General features: G+C 36.9%; 1 protein-coding gene across 4 annotated transcripts; it reads left to right on the top strand.

Annotated features, from left to right (window-relative positions):
• Positions 1–313: 313 nt before the first annotated feature.
• Positions 314–22,240, top strand: MAPK8 (mitogen-activated protein kinase 8; the record flags this gene model as incomplete). Of its 4 annotated transcripts, none has more annotated exons than XM_079535188.1 (11): positions 314–435; positions 2,465–2,594; positions 3,818–3,876; positions 4,002–4,140; positions 8,574–8,739; positions 12,526–12,597; positions 14,917–15,099; positions 16,991–17,115; positions 18,080–18,143; positions 21,037–21,114; positions 22,095–22,240. In XM_079535188.1, 11 exons carry the CDS (start codon positions 314–316, stop codon positions 22,238–22,240), a joined length of 1,284 nt encoding a protein of 427 aa, XP_079391314.1. The 4 variants fall into 4 exon arrangements, with proteins under 4 accessions (XP_079391314.1, XP_079391312.1, XP_079391313.1 ...); XM_079535186.1 differs by lacking the exon at positions 12,526–12,597 and adding an exon at positions 12,955–13,026 and having other exon boundaries at positions 16,991–17,184; XM_079535187.1 differs by lacking the exon at positions 12,526–12,597 and adding an exon at positions 12,955–13,026.
• Positions 22,241–23,816: the final 1,576 nt, after the last annotated feature.

Here is a 23,816-nt window from a genome sequence, read left to right on the forward strand (position 1 = left end):
AACCTTCTGACTTTCTGTTCACTGCTATGTAAGATTTTTGCTGCCAATCATTCAATTCTTGTTTTTTATTATTTTTTTTCTGTTCTAGAATCCTGTCTGAGGAACATTCCTAAAAACAAAACGTCATCTTATTCCTGCAGATGTGAAAAGCAGCATATGTTTGCATATGGGCCTTCTGCGAGAAGCGTCTTCCAGATGTTATGGGGAATTTTTCCTTTTGTTGTATTAAATACAGTTGTAAAATCTTAATTCTCTTTAATTCTTTGCAGCCAGGAGCAGAATTTGGATGAAGTGATCTGCCTAAGTTGCCGTCATGAGCAGAAGCAAGCGTGACAACAATTTCTACAGTGTTGAAATTGGAGATTCTACATTCACTGTATTGAAACGGTATCAAAACTTAAAACCGATAGGATCAGGAGCACAAGGAATAGTATGGTAAGGTTTCTTCAAAGTGTAAACACACTTCTAGGTTCTGTTAATAGAATTTTTGGAGTGCCTTTACAGTTATACGTTATGTGAAAAATAGTGTTTATGATCATTAGTCGTCAACAGTGGGTTTTGTTGTTTATTTTGACTTGCATCCCTTCCTGCATCAGAACTGGTGCCCTTCTGTGTAAATTCATTTAGGTGTCCTGAGTCCCATAAATTAAAAGGATAAAGGAACTAATCCTGATCCTAAGCCACACTGCTTAAAGTGAAACAAAAGCCAAAAAAAACCTCTATGTAATATTTGATGCTTCTACATGCTTTTTCTTCTTAAAATAGTTTGCTAGAGACCTATTTCACTTAGTTCCATAGTAGTGTCTTACACCAGCTAGTGAGCACTTGCGATGCAGACTGTCAGTGTAATGTGCAAATTATGCTTATGATAAATGAAGCTGTTTCAGTTAAGCCACTCTGATTGCCCTGAAATGAACTGGAGCACTCATATGGTTGAATTTTGCCCATTTGTGAAGGAGATAGTATGTAATTCTTGTGATTTGGATTGAGTTGTGTTTTTGTTTCTTTGTTTTTTCTTTTCCACTAATCCGGCTTAATTTGGAAGAATATAGAATCATGGAATCACTAAGGCTCAAAAAGGCCTCTAAGAACATCCAATCAAGCCATCTACCTATCACCAATATTTCTCACTAAACCGTGTCCCTCAGTACAACACCTAAACATTCCTTGAACACCTCCAAGGATGGTTACTCCACCACCTCCCTGGGCAGCCCATTCCAGTTCCTAAACACAGTTTCTCCTAACACATCCAACCTGAATCTCCCTTGGTGCAACTTGAGGCCATTCCCACTAGTCCTGCTGCTGAAGTAGTTTTAAAGTAGATGATCTAAAGGCTCAGCTTTGAAACAGACTCTAAGGCTATGTTTGTGTACTGCAGATTTAGAAATTTGTCATTTTTTCCTGATCTCCTCTTTGCTTCTCTCTTGCAAGATATGAACTATCTTATGGGTAGATGAAGGAAATATAAACAAACAAACAAACAAAAAAACTTACCAGTATATGTTCATCTAATTTTTTCTTTCTTTTTCCCTTGTAACTCTACAGTTTTATGATGCTAAAAAAAAAGAAATCATTCAGGCCTAAGTACTGTATAGACAACATATTTCCAATTGTATTTGGTAAATGCTGACCATTTAGTGGCAGATGTTCTTCATTAGTTTTGTGTACCATTCTCAGTAAGAGACAATAAAATGGTATTTTTCCCTGCTGAGGCTTTTTTACTAGCTGACAAATATTTCCTGAGTCTGCACAGTAGTCAGCTGCTGTATTACTTCTTGCAGAAAACAAAATCCCTGCCTTCCTGTCATGACAATATGTACAGGAGTTGTCCCCACTAATAATCCTCATCTTTTCAACAGCTTGTATTACTGAATTATTAGCAATCTTGACATCTATCTGCAAATAGAATTTTATTCTTCCTTGAAGACATAAAGATGTTAGGGCTTTCCTAGCATTTTGGTTTTTTTTGTTTTATCTTGATGTCGATGCGGATATTGTCATGAGGATATTAAACAGCTGCATGCTGCATCATGAATGAGAGCGTGGGACCTATGTATAACCTACTTTTCCTCTCTTCTTATCCCTACGTTTCAGTGAGAAGATTATATGTAAAATTGATGTGGATTTTATGTTTAAAGCATTTTGGATCTTTTTAGGCAGTCTGTTCTTCAGTGCTAGTGAGTGGCAAGACATCAGTACCTTTAGGCAGATATTCCAGGAAACAGAGGTCATGCAGTTTTTATTGGTGATTGTTGTGTGTTAGGGCTACAAATCTGGGAAAATCTTTAAAATTTTTGTATTGCAAAGCATACACGAGCACCTTGCTATTAATCTCCCTGAAGCTGATTAATACCAGAAGCTTTGTTTACATGCAGACTTAATACGTGGTATTTGGAAAAATAGAAAATGCCTGAGCTTAATTGATTGTAACACTGATATGAAATCATGTTATTTTTATTTACAGTGCAGCCTATGATGCCATCCTTGAGCGAAACGTTGCAATCAAGAAACTAAGCCGACCATTTCAGAATCAAACCCACGCTAAAAGAGCTTACAGGGAGCTTGTTCTTATGAAGTGTGTTAATCACAAAAATGTAAGTGGGCTGTTCTGCTTTAAGTATTAAAGGATCGACCAGGTAGTTGTTCTTTGTAAACATTTTAAAGACCATTTCAGAGATGACATCGTTTATAGATTGTAGTGGTTTTCAGAACCTGGCTGTATGTTTGTGTTAAGTACAAAAGGGTCTGAGAAGAGCAGTTGCAGGCTAGTGTTAATACCTGTCCAGTCTTCAAACTCCTCCTTCAGACTCAGGAAGGGAGATGGTGTTACATTGCTACATTTTACAGACAGCTGGCAAATGAGAATACTCTGAATGGTAATTGCATTCTTCTTTCTGTTCCTGGTGCTAAACAAGAAGGAGGAAAAAGCCTGCAATAGTTTTTATTTATTTCTTTATTTTGTAATGCATGAATGAGTTAGGAGCCATGCTGTGACAGCAGGAACTGTGTATGATGCTTGAAAAGCTGTGGAGCAGAGCTGATTAGAGACATTGGGAGAGAAAAAGTGATAAATGTATTGGATTTAGATTACAGAAGTCTGGTATTGGCCATTTTCTGCCTTAAATGACAGCTGTATGCCTTCTTCCTCACCTTCTCACTTGATCTCTCTTCAGCAAGAGAAAATTCTCCCTGGCTTTTAGGCAAGGAAGAATCATCGAAACCTTACTTCTGAGAAATAAGTGGTTTATATGTGGATTCTCTGGAAAATTTACCTAGTAGCATAATTTATGTGATTATTAACTATTGCAACCCTGCTTGACTCTTGATGAGTAATATCTTGACCTGTTGCTGCACATACCCTCCATTCTTAGCAACTGGAAAATACTATAAAATTGCTGTTTTTAACTTTGAATCAATTTCTTGATTCACCTCTGTCTATGGCAAAGTGATATCTCTTTGGTAGTTTTTCTTGTCACTTTTTCATTTAATTTTTCATCATACATAATGAGAATCTTAATGATTTTTTTTTATATTTAAAGTAGGGTGCAAGGAAAGACTGACTAATTTCTTCAGGTTTTAACCTTTTAATCCACACAAAATGTTTTTAGATTGTATGACTTTTGGAGGATAAATACTTCTCACAAAATCATTAGCATCTATTACAGCATGTTAGGCATGGTTGACACTCTGAGCATCTGGTGCTTCAGTGGATACCAGGAAGATTGTATCAGGATGCTGGATGTCTGTTTTGAAATGTTGATTTGCAACTTTGCTATTGCTGTGATGCGATTATACTTCCTCTCTTTTTTTCCTACAGATAATCGGCTTACTGAATGTGTTCACACCACAGAAATCCCTAGAAGAATTTCAAGATGTGTAAGTTTGATATAAACTAAAGCTGTGAATTAACTTCAAAAATATTAACATTGAAAGATGAACAAGGTAAAGAATACAGTAAATTGGCAGCGTTATCAGATTGGTTTTTTTTTTCTCTTTATAAGCTACATAGTAATGGAGCTCATGGATGCAAATCTCTGCCAAGTAATTCAGATGGAGCTAGACCATGAACGAATGTCCTATCTGCTTTATCAGATGCTGTGTGGTATCAAACATCTTCACTCAGCTGGAATTATACATAGGGTAAGTGAATTTCCATGTTACTTTTTCATTGCATCAAGTTTTGCCTTAGAGTCCTTCTCCAACCTAAATGATTTTATGATTCTATATAAATGAGTCAGGAAAAAAATCAGAAATGTGTGTACAAATAGTGTTCTGTAGCCTATGCCATGGACAGGGAGAGAAAGCTGAAAGGAAATCAAGCTTCCTTTGTTGCTCTGTAATTCTGGAATGGACCTCTTGGATGTTTTTCCTAGATTTGAAAATAATCTGCACAGGACAAAAAAAAAATAATTATAGCAGTGAGTTGCGTTACCTTCTGTAATTCTGTATCGTGTTCAATTTTAGCAGTCATGGCAGGAAAGAATATCTGAAATCACCTCCGCCTTTGTTGTTTTGGTAACCAAACCTGAAATTCCATCTTTTGAAAGAACTGCCCAATTTATTTCAGCTCCTTTACTAACAGAGTAGAAAATAAGTATTTGAAGTTTCCAGACAAACAGATCATGATAAAGACCTGTGAGTGGAGCTTTCATACACCTGTGTGTCACAAAGCATTCCTTCAGGTTGCCTGCAGGCAAAAATGACAATTACTTTTCTAGTGGCTTGTATGTGAAATCCAGTTAGGATATTTTGAATTTAAGCTCACCTATTCAAGTTGAACATCTCACATATATATTTATGTGTAATGTGATGATTACTTGAGGTTGCCTAGTTATAACTTTTCCAATATGCTTTCTATTATTTTGGGAAACTCTAAACTTGTATTTTTACAGTGTTATGTTCTTCACTGTAATTTTTTTTTGTAGAGAGAAATTATGCAGGAAAAAATTAATTTAATTTATGTATGCACAGTACTTTCAGTCAGTACTGTGTAGTATCCCTCAAGGATGATGTACAGCAAAATCATGAATAGCAATTCTGAATGCTACAACCTCGTTACTGTGCTGCGGTGCTTGCCAGTTCAGTAGCCCAGCTCATTGTGGAGTGGCCTGCAAGCTAGAACTGGCAGTATGACACTCCCTTTCAGTCTGCTGTTTCTCATTCAAGAGAACCAGGGTATTGTATAAAGAGCAAATAAAATGTAAATGGCAGAACACTTTTGCTCACCTGGTTCTAGTACACATCTGCTGTCTCACTCTAGTTAAGAGCTCAGGGAGGGAAGGTGAAGGCTTTCTTCTCACAGTTTGCCCTAGTATGACTATATTTGAAAGAGCTGGGGAAAGAATAGGCAGAAGCACCACCCAGCTGTTGCACCCTGCCCTTCCTACCCTGCATGTGCTTATAGATGTTCTAGAATAGACAATGAGTCTCCTTCTGTGGGTCAGTGCAGGCAAACGCTAAGTGCTTGTGCAGACATTGCTTCAAGGACAGTTTGTGCTGCTGTAAAGTAGGCACTGAATAACTGAGCCTGTAGAAATCAGTAATAAATGGAAACATCTATACAGTCATTGCTTCTTTTCTACTACTAAAGTGGGCTGTTGGATAGGAGTAAGGACAGCTTTACCGATACATTTTCTGCCTCTATAAATATGGGCGGAGTTCTGAAGTGCTTCATGTTGTGCAGTAATACAGAGTTTAGAGATAGCCCAATCCAATGAGATTGTCTATAGATACAATTGCTATGCAAATAGTGTGCTTGAATGATTTTGAAGGACGTTTCACTTGCATGCCTTCTTGGTGGACTTTCATTTTGCAACTTGCTCTCTGACTGCTTGAAGCTTCAGTGTGTGCAAGCAAAATCTTTGCATTGCTTGCTTGCTTTTTGTGTTGCTTCTTTAAATTTTAAAGTGTGAGGTGTCAAAATTCTTTCTGTTGAACAAGATCTCGGAAGGCAAAAGGGCATATGGAACGTGTGGCTTCAGTAATAACTCCTTATGCCTGTCTTCTGATCTTTTAGCAGCACTATCCCAAGTATCTAGATCTAGTGACTTTCTTGAAACTTGTTTCTTAAACATAGTCTGCACTACTGTGGCTGCCCTTGAAACATTCTGAGTAGTAATTCAGTGCAATTATTTAATGTCCTTAAAAGTTTTAAGCAATTTTTGCTATTGATAGTTTCATATGTTTTTAACTTTGTTATTCAATGCCTAACATAGCTGAGTTGATCATACCATCTCAGCTACTTTCTCAAAACTTGACAAATGACTGAAACTAAAATATTTTCCATGTGTGCCTGTAGCATTGGATGCTCTCTGCCATGCGAATAAGTGTGGTGTTTCCTTATAGCAGACTAGAGGCAGGCGTTACACACACAGAATTTTGGAATGTTTCACCTGTAAGTTGCAGAAGATATATTTAGCTCTCGTGGCATTGGGTAAAGATATAGGTTGATAAAGACTTGACTGTGTCTTTGTGCTGACTTTAATAAATGTTGACAGATGAGCACTGTGGTGTTCAAAACATTTTGCAGAGATGGAGTCTCCAGCAAGTCTACAAGTACGCATTCATTTATATTTTGCAATTTGTGGAGGATGAATAATCAGTTGCTGGATTGCGCCTCACTAACTTGCTGAAGGACACAACCTATCTCATTAGTCTTGCATGGAGGCTCTGTAACATTGTATTCTGCCTAATTTTGAGTACTTAACAAAGGTGCCTACTAATGGAAGGCCTTCACACAAATCTCTTTAGAAAGAGAAAGAAACTTCTTCAAAAATGTAGCTGATTTAAAAAAAAAAAAAAAAAAAAAAGAGTTATTTTGATATGTCTTCTCCTATAGGTTCTGGATGTATTTCTACAGCCTAGCAAAGTTAATTGCTCTCACAGGATCTTTTGAGTCCTCATTTATTTAAAACATGAGGTATTGGTCTTGCATGAATTTGAAATCCAGTATAAGTCAACACACCTCCATCATTTTGAACAACAGGAATTCTGTATTCTGCATGAAAACATGCTCCTAGGCTTCGTGAGAAACACGCAGTGTTCAGAAATCTAAGATGGACAGTACTCTTTAAATTTTAGTTTTTGTTTTCACAGTGTTTTTACTCTTGCCAGGGGAAAATTTATTCAACATTTTCAGTGTTGATCCTGTAGCTTTGGGGAGGACAAATACAGCTGATATTAGCAGCATGCACCTGGGATTCTTCAGTGAACATCCTCCAGATAATAGATTTGTACAAAAATAAAGCTTATAATAACAGGATTTTAGCAAAATCTGAAATATGCACACTGAATAGCTGAAATGCCTCATAATACTTGGATTTATTCATTACATTTGAGAATCTTTTAAGCCAAAGTTGTCTTCACAGTCTTTGTGTGTGTGATTTAGAAGAGTGTGTGAATATGTAAGTATGCAAGACATTTAATTACCCATTAAAATTCTATTGTTCCAAAACCTGTGTTTTCTTTTTTGGCTTCCTCTCTGTCTTTAGTGCAGCTTAGCCCTCCAAGGGGCTTGAAAGACATACCAGTACAAATGAAAATCTTGCAGATTACCACTTCTGCATCTTTAAGAAATAATGAAAGAAAGATCTGGTTATCAAATGCTCACAGCTAAAATACCGGAGTCCTCTGCCACATCATATTGTTTTGTCTCATTATTGTTGGTAGAGGTAACTAGAAAGGATCCAACCTTGTATGGATGGTTTATGTGTTATGAATGATTTTCTGATGACAAAGTCATTCTGAACCTACTCTGCTCTTAATAATTGCTCTGTGACATTCAGATGTGTGTAAGATATCCAGAGATAATGACTGAGAATGTCTGTGTAGACATTGCAAAGCCCTGTTGCTAATATAATTTTGAAGTTGAACTGAAGAGAGTAAAGTTAACCAAGATTCCAACTAAGAACCTCTGAAAGTATGTAATTTTTCATTCCAATTTAATAGTTAAGTATCTGGCAGTTTTTCACTGGTGCCCTTTTTTGTTTGGTCACCAAACTTGGTATAATGTAAACCAAATCCTAAATGAGAAATTAGATCTATGTGAGCATGAGCATTTCCTTCCTGTTCAGAGAAATATCTGCATTGGTTCAAAAGAGGTAATGCAGCCCCAACCAGCAAAGAAATCTTTTGCTTTTTGCATTTATGAATGATTCTAATCATTTTTATATTTTTGATTTTTATACTGTAATGATTGTTGCAATTGTCACATTATTTATGTTCTGCATTGTAGTAATAACTGGTGTTCCAGTGGACAGTTTCTAGTCCTTTTCTCAGAGCTAACATTTCATACTAACCTCAATTTATTTCACACATTGCTAGAATATCTTGTAACACTAGTTGTATTTTCCTTCTTTAATTGCTATATGAATCTACGAGCACAAGAAGGGAATTAATTCTATGGTCTGCTGAATGCATATGAATTAATGCAAGGGGGAAAGTAAACTGCAGTTATAGAAATGACCTAGTCATATATGTGGGGTTGAATGTTAGCAGTATTCTCTTTTAAAAATGTGAACCAACGAGTACTTTGTGCTTGTCTTAGTGGTCATATATCATGTTTCTTTTTAAAGGACTTAAAGCCCAGTAATATAGTAGTAAAGTCAGACTGCACTTTGAAGATTCTTGACTTTGGACTGGCCAGAACTGCAGGAACTAGTTTTATGATGACGCCTTATGTAGTGACTCGTTACTACAGAGCACCAGAGGTCATCCTAGGGATGGGATACAAAGAAAACGGTCAGCAAATATAGTCTTTCTTTGGCATAGCTTTATTTTTTGTTTGGCACGCCACATTTTACATGTTTAATGTTTTTTTTTCAAGATGTAAAAGATTTTATAAATTAGGCATGTGACCAAAATGCAGATTCTGGGTACACCAATTTATTTATCTAATTCCATTAATAATGTTTACATTTAATAGGAGAAAAAATTGAGGGCCTTGTTTGTTTAAAAATTTAAGTGACCTGCTTGGTGGATTTATTTTCCTTCATGAAGAAACGGAAATATGTTTTCTTAAGATGTGATACATACCTTTGTATACCGTTGTCTGATTTTATTCCTGATGAGGACATAAATTGCAATTGTGTGTCCCAAATTTAATGTTTAAAACCCTACATTCAGTAAAGCCACTCAAGAGTAGGTGACAAACAAACTCAAGCCACCTGCCATGGCATTGCTTTTATTAAAACCAGCTCACTTTAAAACTGTTGCACTAAGTTCCTAAACAGTACTGCTGAAGAAAAATGCAGAGCCCCGTTAAGAAGCATTATAAGTTCTCTGTGGTCCACGATGAGTTACAGGGAAACTTGTTTACTTTGTCCCTCTGCTTGCTTACATTTCCCTCCTCCTTTTACTCCTTTGGCCCTCTGTTTCTCAGTAACCTCTAAAAAAATTTAGGAAAGCATTTAGCATTTGCGGAAAAATCACACAATCTTCTAAATGAACACCGAGTATCCTTTAGGAAACCAATGGAACACGTGCTTCCTGAAGGTCTATTTATGGCTCTGATTCTGCTGCCATTTCATTGATCTGCTGTCGCTGCTGTCAGTTCACCTCACCTGGTGCTTCTGCCTCAGGCAGGTGCTGTGCACAAGGGTCACCGTTGGTTTGCTGATTGTGTTTTGAACACATTACCTATTAGTCCTCCAGTGAGCCCCAGGAGGTGCTGCAGTGCTAGAGGCTTTGTTAGCTGTCTCCTGGTGAGGTGAGGTGTGTGGCTTCTCTGGTTACAGGCACAACTGGGGCTTGCAGTGTTTTTCAGAGTTCTTTAATACAGTCTGCATACTTCCCTGTCAACTGCATAGTATTAGGACAAGTTCAGGTCGTACAGAAAGTATAACTGTTATGTTCACAGAAACTGATTTCCTTTTTGTTATTGTGTATGAAAGCCAGGAAGAACAACTCTTATCAGTGTGACAGTGGAAGAATCCAACTCAAAGGAATGAGAATAGGTCTTTTTTCAAGTCTGTGATTTATGTTTCTGTTTGGATCATTAATCTGCCAGATAGGATGTACAGTTGGCTATTTTTTCTGTAACTTTTGAGACAGATGTCGAGTGAAGCAAGCACAAGTTACTTTTTTTAACTGCTGAAGTTCTGTAGAAACACTGCTTTAAGTTTTTTCTTTCTTTTTTCTTTCCCTGAAACCTAGCAATGGCCAGCTAAGAGGCAATAGTCACAAAACCCTAAAGCTGTAGAGTCATTCAGCTGCCTTGCAGAAGGAATTGATGTGATGGAGGTCTCAGGTTTTCTGCCATAGATTGCCCAGTTCACATTTTTCTCATGAAATTTGTCATTTTGAGTTACAAAAGTGTGAAACATTCTTTCCATTCAAATGATGCTGAGGTTTATTGTTGTTGTGTTCTAGAGCACCCTGTTGTTGCTAGTGGCCGTGCTAATGACAGCCCCCTTCTCTAAGTCAGGAGTGAGTTGTGTTTTGCAGCAGAATGTAAATCCAAATTTACTTTCATATGAAAAACTATATAGCATCTTCCCAAAACCTGAATATGTGGTCATTGAGTTGAGAATGACACTTTCTATAGAATGTGAATTTGTTTGCTAACTGGTTCAGGAAGCAGCCTGTATTTTCTTCCCTATGTACTGTTGTTATGAGGAGGTTATTTACATAAATTGTGTTCTTCTTCACAGTCGCTGCCTGATGAGTTCCTTCCTGTGCAGCTCCACTGACAGCACAGTAAGGCTGCAGAGGGCAGCAAGGCAAGTAGAAAGGATGCACTTGTAGTGAGATCTATGGGCTGCCCAGGATCCACTCCTGTTGACATCGATGCCAGTTGTAGCCCTCCAAACCCATAGTTAAAGTAAAGGTTAACTTGTTTAATGTAGAATTAAATATTAAAAACTGACAACAATTAACACTTTAAAAAGAGACTAACATTTAAAGCAGGGTCATCTGGCATCTTCATGCTCTTTCAGTTCCCTACTGCACTTCCCCTTCAAGATGAGGGAGGACACATCAGTACATGTGCCGATGACTGAGACACATACTGAAGAGCAGTAATCTTTGGTGCTATGTAAGTGCATATGAAATCTGTAACTAAAAAAAAAAGAGCGAGTGGCCCAAACAAGCAGGTGACAGGGTTAATTTCTGCATTCTGTTCTGTAGGTTAAACAGAGGAATTGTATGTAATGTTTTTCTTAGTCCCCAGAGTCTTCTGATGTATGAAGATAGATTATTGACTCATGTTATTTCTCTTACCAGACTTCTCTATGTAGTTATGGGAGGTATTTTCATCACATTGGACACATTATTTACAGCACATTTGAATATATTTTGATTTGTGAAGGCAGCAGAATATGTACTTTCTGTAAACTTTCAAAAAGTGTTTTAAAGGGAAAACAGTACAAATCATAAATCATTTTTAAATGAACCAGGCCCTTAATTTTGACCTATTAATATGTACAGTTGTGATCTCTTACCATACAATTTAAACATTATTTTAGAGGAACTTTTATTACATAAGAAGGAAGGAATGTTTTCAATAAGAAGCAATGTTGTCTGCTTGAAATTGTTCAGCTCCCTCGCAACTTTCAAATGTGATTTTTGGCATACAGTTTTTCTCATTTAAATCTCCTTCTTCTCTGCTTAACTGAAATTCTGGTCTTACATTTGATATAAAACTATTCATCATAATACAGATGCATAATTATGACATGAAGAAAACATTTGCATACAGAGTTAATAGAGTTTCTCTGATGCAACTTCAGAAAAATTGGCATACCTGTAAAAAGTGAACTTGTGCATCTCTGAGTATATCTTCTGAATGATTTATTTTAAGATATTGTGGAAAATAATCTTTTGTACAAAAAACACTGCTATTGAGCTTTTTGTTTGTATGTTATTTCGACAGAACTAGAGAAATATTCTTAAACCAAAGAACTTTAACTTGAAATCTCTTAGGAGCGTACTAATATTGTCATTAACTGATCCTCTAAAATTCTAAGTGATCTTTTACTGATTGTACTTGCTTCTTGTTTAAGGGGAGAGAGATATACATGGTAATCTGACTTACGGGAAATACTTGATGGCAAATGTTAATTCCTATGAAACAACTAATTCTGCTCCTGAAAGTATTAACTATGCAGGTGTCCCGTATTTTGAAAGGTCATTTTTGGTTACTACTCTTAAAATGATTCCTATAGTTACAATGAAAATTTCAATAAACTTGTCTTGGAGATCCGACTATTCTACTGAAAGAGCTTTGCACGCCTCGGAACTTGAAGATGCGCATCACTCTGCTTGATTCGTGTGTATCTCTCCCTCTGCTGTAGCTCTTGCTCTCGCACTGTGTTAAACAAAAGGATGGTTTTCTGCCTTGTATTTGAGACAGTTAAAAGCTAATCCTTAAATACTGTGTTCTTAAAAGTGGTTTCATTGATTAATATAAAGATTTGCTCTTCTTCCTGTGCTGTCTCTGCAGTTTATAGAATGCAGTCATGTTATGCTTCTTTTAATTTTAAATGACCGTTTGCTTTGCTTTTCCTTCTTTTTGTGCTACAAACATAGTGGATTTATGGTCTGTGGGGTGCATTATGGGCGAAATGGTTTGCCACAAAATCCTCTTTCCAGGAAGGGACTGTATCCTTGTGCTGCTGCAGCAGGTTGAATTAGTTAGGAAGTGATTAACCTTTTTATTGATGTTATGTCATGAAAATGCATATTGTACAATTTATTTTTTTTTTTTTATTAAATGGACATGAATTTTTCTTGTGATAACACTGAAAAAAAAAATTAAGGACTTCATTTTAAGTCAGGCTGCACCTAGCAGTAGGACATAGTCTCTGCTGGTCCTGTAGTTAGCGTACGTTCACCTTCACTCACTTCCATTACACATGCTTTTTATAGTCACTTCACGTGTGTGTGCGTCTCGATATTTTTATTTCCTTTATTTTGATAACTATCTTTTCTGTTAATATCATTGCATTTTGTTTTCAGTTGACATTTGGTCAGTTGGGTGCATCATGGGAGAAATGATCAAAGGTGGTGTTTTATTTCCTGGTACAGATCGTATCCTTACCTTTGGCCTAAGATGTAGTTTGAAAAGGTCAAAAGATACCACAACGATTTAGTTCCAGGTTAAGGTGGATCTAATTCTTAAAATACTGTTTTTAAATTGCCTTTTCAAAAAAGCATTTGCAAGTTTGTAATTTTGGTTCCAGGTTGCTGCAAAAATAACTACAGTTATAGCACTTAGAGCAAACAACAGCACAGATAGCTTTCACGTGTATGGCGCTCTTTAGAAATCAATGCTTAGTGAGAAATTCTAGCAAGAAGAGCAAAATACCACTGCAGGCTTATTTTTCCTTTTTTGTTTGCTTGTTTTCAATTTGATATAGTGTCTATTCATTGATTTTGGATGTTGTCATATTTAAGAGAGGCATTTATGTTTATTTAGGTGGTGTTTTACTGGTTCACGTGCGTTGCGTTTTGCTTTGGAGCTCATTTCTATGTAATAACTTAGTAATCTCGTTTGGTACCCAAGCACATTTAGCTGTTGTTATTTTTTTTATGTTTTATAGGAGACGTGTAATTAAGTGATTGTCCTCCGGAGTGTTTTATTTTTGTATGCAGAAATGATCCTGCAAACAGCTTTCAGAAATATCTGGTGCTCCTGTCTTGCTATTCCATGAATGGCTCAGTGGTGTCTGCGAGGGTGGTTGTACAAACAAATGCTTCAGACAAAGGATCTGCTGCAAGCAAACAGAGCTGAGAACTCTGGATCCTCACTAAAATTAATGGAAATTGAATTGGAATTTGGCATCTTGTTTCACCAGTAGTTGATTAGATGCCATGAGAAATCTTTCCTGCTTTTCTTGCAGGTTGATGGTTTAAAAACCAATACATTAGTACATGGGTGGGAGGACTAGGTAAAGGTTTTGGGGCGTGACAAGGAGATCCAGGGAGTCCATGCTTTCACACAGCCTTGTCATTGCCTGCTAGCTTTGTGAATCCAGGTTGCTAGCTAGCTTGACTTTTAATTCAGGCAGTATCTTTCTTTTTTTTTTTTTTTTTTTTTTTTTTTTTTTTTCCTTCAAGACCTGTGCTAAAGCATTGTAGAACTTGAAAATCCTTGAAGCTTTAAGAGAGAGCCTGCTGATCCACCTGAGGGCTTAGGGAGCCCAGTGTCTACTCTTAGGCAGTAGCCAAAAAGAAAATGCTGGGGAGACTATTTGAATGAAATAAGCATGTGTGAAATTTTACTGGAGCTCTCTCCCAGTATGTAACCATCTGCAATGAGCCAAATTTTTGTTTGCTTTGTTTTGCTTAGTAGCATGTATTAAATTCTTCTGCCATGAACTTGTCAATGTCCCCTAGCTGTATAAACTTTTTGGGGAAGATGTTCCTTGGCCTCAAAAGTCTTTCAATTCTTCATTGAAGACACTGGCAAAATTGTTGTTGACCTGTATGTGCCAGGATTTAATCCTTCATGTGGCCATGCTGCTATGCACTGTGTTTTGTCAGCGTGAGATCACTAACTTGGTACAGTCCAGAACTCAGCTGAGTTACCGGAGTGAGGCGGAAGGACAAAGCAGCTTTAGGAGGTGATTCTCTCCAGTTCCTGAATGAGGGTTAGTAGTTGGAGTATTGTGAATATCAGTTTGGACCAGGAAGTTAATTGTTCTACAGAATGTCTGTCTTTAACTTCCTCTGTTTTGCAGAAGTATATCCTTTGCCATTTAATTCTTATGATTTCAAGTGAAATATGTGTTGCCTTCATTACTGAGATGCTGAGTCTTCCTTGCTTCACTGTTTTCTCTATGAAGATGCTGCTAATTAATGATGAACTTGAAACTTTGTGGCGATTTCTGTTTTAATCTCTGTTGGATATTTTATGTGGTTTTAACATATCTTTTAGTTGCAAATTAGACACTGTTTTTCTTAGCTGTGCAACCTTAGATATTGATCAATGGAATAAAGTTATAGAGCAGCTAGGAACACCGTGCCCCGAATTTATGAAGAAATTACAGCCCACAGTTCGAACTTACGTGGAGAACAGACCCAAGTATGCTGGATATAGCTTTGAGAAGCTTTTTCCAGATGTCCTTTTCCCAGCTGATTCTGAACACAACAAACTTAAAGGTAAGTGTGCTGTATATTTTGAAAGTTCTTAAACTGTGTTGTACCCAACAGAAATGCATCTTGGTTTTGTTCACTATAAAATCCTTCTGTTAAGGATTTACATGTTAAAACATTTATGTAATGGGAGCAGATGGAAGTACAGAGGTTTGGTTACTGACACTTTCTTATATTCTCTGGAACAGCTCCTATTTAGATATCTGAACAGAGAAATGAAAGTGAGAAGTGAGAGGAGAGAGTAGATGTTTCACAGCCACAGCAGATCTTGTTTGTTTGGGGATGAAAATAAAGTTTTGTGCATTCATTATATACATATATCCTTTAGTTTCTGGAATAAGTTACTATTTCTAAAGCTCACCGTGTTTTCTGTGACTAACAATTACAGTTTATGTGGAAAACAAAAAAACAGCTGTCACTTAGAGCACAGGGATAGGTGCTTGTCCTCTGCTACTCCAGCCAAGGCTGTACTGCCAGCAGGTACAGAGCCATACCCAGGGGCAGAGTATACTGAAACCCTGGTGAGACACATCTGTAACTTGATGTTATGGTGGTAAGGCCTTTCCGGCAGGCCTTAATTCATGGAGAAAAAATGGAAGACTCCAGATATTTAGGATTCACCTTCATGAATCCTTTGTATTTAAACTGTTCGTGATGTGTAGTTGGTTTTACTTGAACATGGTTTATACAGCTTCCTTACTGTACCTTGCTCTAATCATACTAGGTATTCTGTACTGCAAACACATGACCTGATATGTTCATTTCTTCTTCCTTCTTATCCAAGGTTTTCCTATTTATTATATATGAATACTTTGCCCATAGAAAACGAATTTAACAGAATACAGACCTCAGCTATACCTTGAGACTCATAACACATTTTACGTGTTATATCCTTTTGGATCATCACAATCAATGCTTTTCCTTCTTCAGCATTTATCTTTCAGACACTTCAAAAGTGTTCTCCCTCTGCTTCCAATCTGGTAAAATGTTATTACTTTGTATAATTGCTTTCAATCTTCATAGTGAAGACTTCAGCGTTTAGTTGAGTTTGAACATCCCTTTCTAAAAGGGAATTTAGCTAACGAAAATAAAAGGTTGCTGGAAGTTGCAGTGTTGCAGTTGGATGTTGCATAGAAATAACGTGATGGCTTTGTGGCATTCTGTATCTTTCCATCCAGCTGATTTACTTGTCTTACATTTAAACAGCCAGTTCCATAGTATTTGTCTTCAGTGTATTTGTGTGTTTTTCCTTCTTTCTATTGCGTTTTGTTTCTTGTCCGTGTTTAGCCAGTAAAGATTTTCTCCTAGCTGAAGGTTATCCTTTCTCATCTTTCAGCCAGACTTTGCTTAAGCAAAAATAAAGGGTGCTTTCTTGCTCTATTCTGTTTTTCTGAGAAAGAAAAGAGAGATTAGAAAAAAATGTAGTAAGGAGGAATTACTTGTTGATGTCCACTTCTCCCCAGTCCTCTTTTTTTAAAAAGAAATCTGTTATGACTTATTTTTCAGTCTTCTGTTAATTGTCTAGCTCCTATTCTCATTTTAAATTACTATTTAAATTATTATAGACCCAGTAACAAGCTTGATAAATAAGAAGTATTCTGTTGTTGGTGTTCCCTTGCCTGCTTGTAGGGCGATTATGCATAGTTGCTCTAGAACTATTTCCATGGGATGTTTTATTTTTTTCTAGATAGTACACACTCATAAATTCTTTCCAAAATATTGGTCTCTTCATTTTTCTTTTTTCATCACATGCACCATTTTCTTAAACTTCAAATTACACGAGGGTTGTATAAATAATAAAACGGAGTTTGTTATTTAAGTGTTCTCTCTCTATGAGCTTTGAAAGACTGTGATGTGCATGTGGCAATAGTCTAAGTAGAAAATTTCACTTTTGCAGCAAGTCAAGCAAGGGATTTGTTATCAAAAATGCTGGTTATAGACGCCTCGAAAAGAATTTCTGTGGATGAAGCCCTCCAGCACCCATACATCAATGTTTGGTATGATCCGTCAGAAGCTGAAGCTGTAAGTCCTTGTTTTAGGTCTCCAACAAGGAAGATGTTTTGTCAAAGCAAGCTTGTTTTGATGCTCCGTGTAACTGCTTCAGAGGAGACTGCTTCATGCTTTACACATTTCACTAGAAGCTTAACCAAGCAGTAATCGTTTCTATTGACATTGATCAATATACTTATTAGAATTAATAATAGGGATAGGCACAGTCTTGCACGTACCTGCAGTACCTGTGTATGTATTTGTGTATAATTGCATATAAATTCCTAGACATGGAGCAATGAACTGAAAGTCTCTGATACAGAGTTCTGATTTATTGAGTTACAGTTGTTACAGCACAGCTTGATTACTTGTGATAGTATTCCAGTTATTTGCTCCTGGGTAAGAGGAATACTTTCATTACTTACAGCAATTGATAGCACTCTTAAACTGGCACATGAGTGTTTCAGCAAAATCTGATACAAGATCTGAAGCTTTGAAGTACTGCCACTAATGAACAAAGAGATCAACTGAAAATCTTCCTTTAAAAAAATAACTTCAGCTTATGAGAAAAAAAAATCATTTTTAAGAGAAAGTAAGCTGGTGATGGCCCACTAAGAACAGGAAAATATGTTTGGTGTAAGTGGTACAATTAGAATTCTGCTGATCTATTATATCTAGAGAGAAGGTGATCAATTAACTCTGAATAGGTGAAAAGGGCTGCTTGTGCTTGAGACCACTGCAGTTAGGAGCATTATTACCAGCCCTTTTAGTTTCTGTTTTAATTAATACACTAATATTCATAAATGAGCTAACTAGAACAAGTTGAAAACACGAAGCAGCATCTAGAAAATGAGCCAAGCGTGAGAGATTATTTGACCATGTAAATACAGTCTTTTTAAATCAGGTCCTTATTCTGAATATCTTCTTTCCATTTTTCATTTATTGTGCTTGTCTATCCCCTTTGATTGCTTTATCATGAGTTAGTTTTGTTTTCCAGCCTCCACCAAAGATACCAGATAAGCAGTTAGATGAGAGGGAGCACACAATAGAAGAATGGAAAGGTAAGAACGATCCTTTTGCATATCCTGCAGGTTTTTAATGTAGGTGTGCTTTTAGGCTTACTGTTACCAAGATTCTTCTGAGTAACGTAATAGTATATACTTAAACTGCTTGGAATGGCAAGGGAATAGATCAGTGCTTCACAACCTCTTGGTTGTCGGGACTGAAAACGTTTTCTGTAAAGGTGATGAGTCTTTGCAGGGAGTTGAAGGTCGCTCAGCTGTAGGCCTGCTCATTTCAGTCAACTTTTGCAAATGGTAAAGCAGCATTTTTAGGAAGGGAAACACTTCTGGACAAAACTGCTACGATGAAAAAGGATGGAGGAGTTGGAGCACTGTTAGTCTGAATATTAGCGTGTTAACGTTATTTGCACTGAAAGAGGGAGCCAAAAGGAGTGTTAGCAGTGGGCAAGGGAGCGAGGTTGTAGCTCATGTGGGAGATGGCAGTGGTTTCATAAATAGAATCTTGAGAAAGTAGCCAGGGCTGAAGTGTGAGAAGTGTCAGAGTATGGCATAAGGATTACCTCTAAGAATATGAGCTTTAGATTTTGGTACTGGTTTTGTATCTGTTTTTTCTTTATACTTACAAAGTATAAGGAGAACATCCTTGAATGTAAAGCTTTTGTTTCATTTGGAAGCTGCTTCTAAAAAGATGTGCTACTGCAAAGGCTCCGGTGCTATGCATTTGCCTCTGCATCTGTTGGTGTTTGATGTTATTGTTTCCATAACCTTGCTATAACCTTCTGTACCCTTTGGACTTTATGAACTAAGAGACGGTCACTGTGCTTTAAAGACCTATGGAGATTAGTTTTAAGATATATGAAACTTCTTCCATTTCTAGTGGAGAAATGTTTAATATATGTATTACTGATTCCATATGTTTTCCTTTGCTGCTGTTAGCAATTCAGATGATATTGTGTGCCCTTATAGTTCTTCAGAAATCACATGACTTTTGTTAGAATTCTTTATGTAAGTAAATGATTGATTTACTGTAGAAGTACAATATTTAACTGCCCTCTCTAAAACGTATTACTCTTTTGCATAGCCTAGTTAGTACAGTGTTGACAACGTTGAAAAAATTCCTTCCTTTGGACCACTGCTGTCCTTCATCATACGATTTAACATATCAGGGGATTTAGTGTGTTCCAGAATTGGTATTGATTATTTCTAAGCAAAAGGCAGAGAAAATGCCTGAATTGATAATTCTGTTATTCACTGAGCTTGGAGCAGGTGTGTAGCTCTCCCAGTGCGAGGGCCATGTGCTAGTTAGTTCTTGAGAGCCTGTCTCCAAGGTGCATTTAAGTGCCTTAGACCATAACCCTTCTCACTTAGTATAAGCAAGGTGCTTTTATTTAGGATGCTTGCTCGCTCTATCTCAGGTACTTCATTTAGTTCTTTGTGCTTCATGTATTTTAAATAGGGTTAGCAGTAACACTGAGCTTTGGATCCAGAGAAATGTGAAGGCTGCTCTCAGCAAGAATGTAGTGCGCTGACTGATCTAGTACTTTGTACTGAAAATGCTTGGGAAGGAATTGGAGCCAGACTGGTATAGCCAGAAGGAAAATGATACTTTTTTTTAAAAAGTAGGACAAACGTTTAATGGAATATTTTTGACAGTTTCATTGCGTTGGCTGATAATGGACACAGGGCTATAATATTTAGTACTGTCACACTTGCAACCACTTTCTGTTAGAAACCTATTAAATAAAAGCTATGAGGGTTTTAATTGTAAAGGCAGAGAGAAGGAGAATTGTGGAAATTCTCTTGCTGCCTTCCACACAAATATGTTCCCCTTCTGAAGCAGCAGGTATGCGGTTATGTTGCTAAAATAAAAACTTAAATATTTCAAGCAATATAAAAGTTACTTTTGAGACTGCCACTGCCCTTGAAATTGTAATTCCTGAATACTTTTTTCTTTCAAACCATACATGGGTTGACCAATGATAGATAAGAAGTAGTAACCTGACAAGTCAGTTCTTACGATCTGCATTTCATGTGTTTAGTCCTGTTCTTTCATTGCTCCTTCTGGAGATTCACAGCTGAAGTGTTTTCTGGATGACAGGATACCATTAGCTGAGAAACGTTCTGGCCTGTATAAAGGGAGGGTGTATGATTCACATTACAAACACTTGTAACTTATTTTAAGGATGAGGGAGGTGAAGTTGTTGCTTACATCTATCCATAGTGTCGTATTCCATGTCACAGTGACCTGTTGTTGCTGAGGAAACTTAGTGGCAAATATGTGTTGGGAGAATGGCAGTGCAGTTTGGACACATTTGTTGTGGTTTTTGTTCCTATCTCACCCAAGAGCTTGTGGCCTGATCTCTCCTAAGGAAACTACTACTTGCCAAGAATATCTTGGTCAGTTTCCTTATTCAGGCAAATACCTATGAGAGGAAAAAGGCAGGTTAAATCGTAAGAGTTCTGAATTTTTTTCAGATCTTTAGGCAGACTACATTATGAAAAAAAATAATAATGTGTGAAAGGGCATTTTAAAGATGAGAATGAATTAATGACAAAGAAACTTCCTCTGTAGAACAGCCTGCATGGTTCTTTGAAGACTGCTTCTTCTGTACCAAAGAAAGCATTGATAAAAACAGAATAGTCATTAAGACTCCATTTAGCCTCAGGTCCCCAGACTGTCTGGACAAAAGTCTGAGACCAATGTCAGTGTGTTCTTGAGCTTTCCAGGCCATTGTAGCTCCAGAAGTAGAGAATTGTACATTACAATACCACTTGCTCGTTCTGTAATCTACAGCCTGTTGTTCAAAACTAATTCTAAACAGTAATAGAACTAAGAAATGTAGATGTATGTTTTAATGGGAGATAAACTGTCAATTGAGGATTTTTTTTGTTTGCAAATTCAATTTTCTGCCTTATTTCCCTTCGTTTTCAGAATTGATATACAAGGAAGTCATGGACCTGGAGGAAAGAACCAAGAATGGGGTTATACGTGGGCAGCCAGCCCCTTTAGGTTGGTTACAATAAAAGCACAGTACGAAACTACATAGGGCTGTAGGTCAGGAGAGTGTAAAACTGTTCAAGATATCCAACTATAACCAGGTTCAAAAATGCGGCCCTGGAATGACTGATAATCTCTAGAATTCTCTTTGAGTTTGCACTTATTTGAATGGAATGTGGAGTTGGCATCATTTGGTGGAATATCTCTTTTTATTAATCTGATAAATTATTATTGATACTTCATTTCAATCCTCTATCAAGATCTCAGGAAGTATTCTGTAGAGTACTTTATACATGTACTCCATTGCCATAGTCAGGTAAGATATGTAATTTGTAGCTGGTGCAGTATCACATGAAGATATAACCACTACTTTTATCTATTAAGTAATGAAACAGGATTTCTAGATTGTATGTCTTGAAAATTCCTCTAAAGAGAAAAATTATGGAGTATATTCAGAAAGCGTCGCTGAACATCAGAACAAGATGGCAAAAGTTAGCTGCTGCTGCTGACTCTTCTGAGAGTTTACTGATGCCTGGCTTTGAACTGCAGCACATCTGAAACTGGCTGTATGTAGTGCAGGTGGATGCTTGCTCTTCCCCCGACTAAGTGGGAGGATCTGATGAAAAAACATGCCATTTTCTTTCCCAAAATATGTAGGTATGGTCTAAGTTGGCTCTCAACATGTAGTAGGATATCTTAGCACTGGGTTTTTGTACTATTTGTGATTTTTAACCTTCGGTCATTAGCATTTACTGTAATTAGACAGGTATCCCATCATGGGAGTTTAGTGTTTCTTACCATAGCATTCATAAAGCACCACATTTTTATGACTTGTGGATTTTATTTACGTTGACAGTTGTTTGAGATGCATGTCTTCAGACTTGCCAAAGTGGGGAGAAGTAGTGAGTGTTAGGAAGAGACAGACTAATGCAAGTGCTGAGCCGTGCGACTGTATCTGCAACTGATTTGCTGTTTTGTTTCTCATAGCACAGGTGCAGCAATGATCAATGGCTCTCAGCATCCATCTTCGTCGTCATCTGTCAATGATGTGTCTTCAATGTCAACAGATCCAACATTGGCCTCTGATACAGACAGCAGTCTAGAAACCTCAGCTGGACCTCTGGGTTGCTGTAGATGACTACTTGGTCTTTTGGGGGGTGGGAGGGGGTTCCTTTTAGTCATTAATAGGGCACCTTTAAAATTTGGTGGTATTTTTGAGTGTTTTTTCAAAAATAATCATAGAATTCATCATAAAGTGCTGTAATTTTAAACTGTAAGTTGTGTTAAAAGCAGCCACTTTTTTTGCTGTAATTAACTGTAAAATATTAAACCTGATAATTTTTATTGTGGTTTTAAAATCTGCATATTTGCTTTACTATTATGCTGCTGATCTTTTTTTTTACTGAATTTGTAAGATTTGTTTTATCAAAGCACATATTAATGTTGTGGTCATTACCATATCATGTATTATTTAAGATTTTATAGGTTTTCAATTTTTTTAAATTTAGAATTTATTCCAGATGTTTTGTTCATGATATCCTTCGAAGTTTTATGCTTGGTCATACGTCCATATTGAGGGGGAGAGAGAGATGGGTGCATCCAGCTGTAGGCTTTTTGGAGCGTGCTGCTATGGTGCTGACAGTGAATAATATGCTCTTTCATTTTGGCCACTTGCCTTTAATACTTGAGTAAAAGCAACAATTACTGAATTTTGTTAGAGAAACAGTATACAGTCCTTTGTAAAGTAATTTCATTTGAATGGTTTTATGATCTTAAGAAAGCAAAGCCTACCTTCAAAGCTGCAGAAGCATCTAGCCTAACAAAGAGATGTGATGTCTTCTGCACAACTGTGGCATGCCAAATCTCATGATCACCATAAAACAAGAGGATACTTCATGAATAATACATTACAATGCAAATAAACTGTTTACTTCTAGCTTGTAGCCTGTTTTTGTACACAAAACAAAGGTGTATCCAGGACGTCTAGATGCCAGCAGGAAGAACAAATATGCTGTAGTTATACTTCCATCTAGTATATGGTTCTTGGGAGTTGTTTCTTACTACTTTTGTCTGCAAAGGTGAGTGCTTTCTGGGGAGAAGAGAAAAGGACGTGAATGCAGCAGGGGCAAAATTTCAGCTGTTCTTTCTCCACCAAAAATAACCAATCGCTAAAAACCGTGAAGTGGTAGAAGAACCTCAGGAAGCTTCCTGTAGCTAAGCATTAAGTGAGCAATATGTGCCATCCAAAGGAGGGAGAAATAGTGTGTGTAAATTAATACATATCTCTTTCATTTGACTGGGAGACCACTGTAGCAGAAGTCTTAGTAATGGTTCATTTTAAGTCATTAATATGCAGTAGTTTTCAGCACTGAAACTGCAGGTTTCAATACAATTTTTAAACAACAGATATATTGAAATATGTAGAACAGTTACTAAATAGTCATGTAAAATGGTACTGCTCCTCACGGAAGTATTTTAACTGTTTACATTTTATATTTACAGAATGATTTATGTATAACTGACTTAAGTTTATGTATGAGTTAAACAATCATTCAGAATTTGTTCCTTTGGAAAATGCAGATTTTTAGTGAAGCTAGGCTGTGTAATTGATTGCCATGTGTAGATGCATATTTTGTGTAGTGAATTAGAATGTAAAGAGGAATTTAAATTAGTAATGCTCACCAAAATGAGCATAAAAATTACGGAAGTCTTGC

Source organism: Tetrao urogallus (assembly GCF_951394365.1).
Source record: "Tetrao urogallus genome assembly, chromosome: 5".
In the NCBI taxonomy this organism is placed as follows: domain Eukaryota; kingdom Metazoa; phylum Chordata; class Aves; order Galliformes; family Phasianidae; genus Tetrao; species Tetrao urogallus.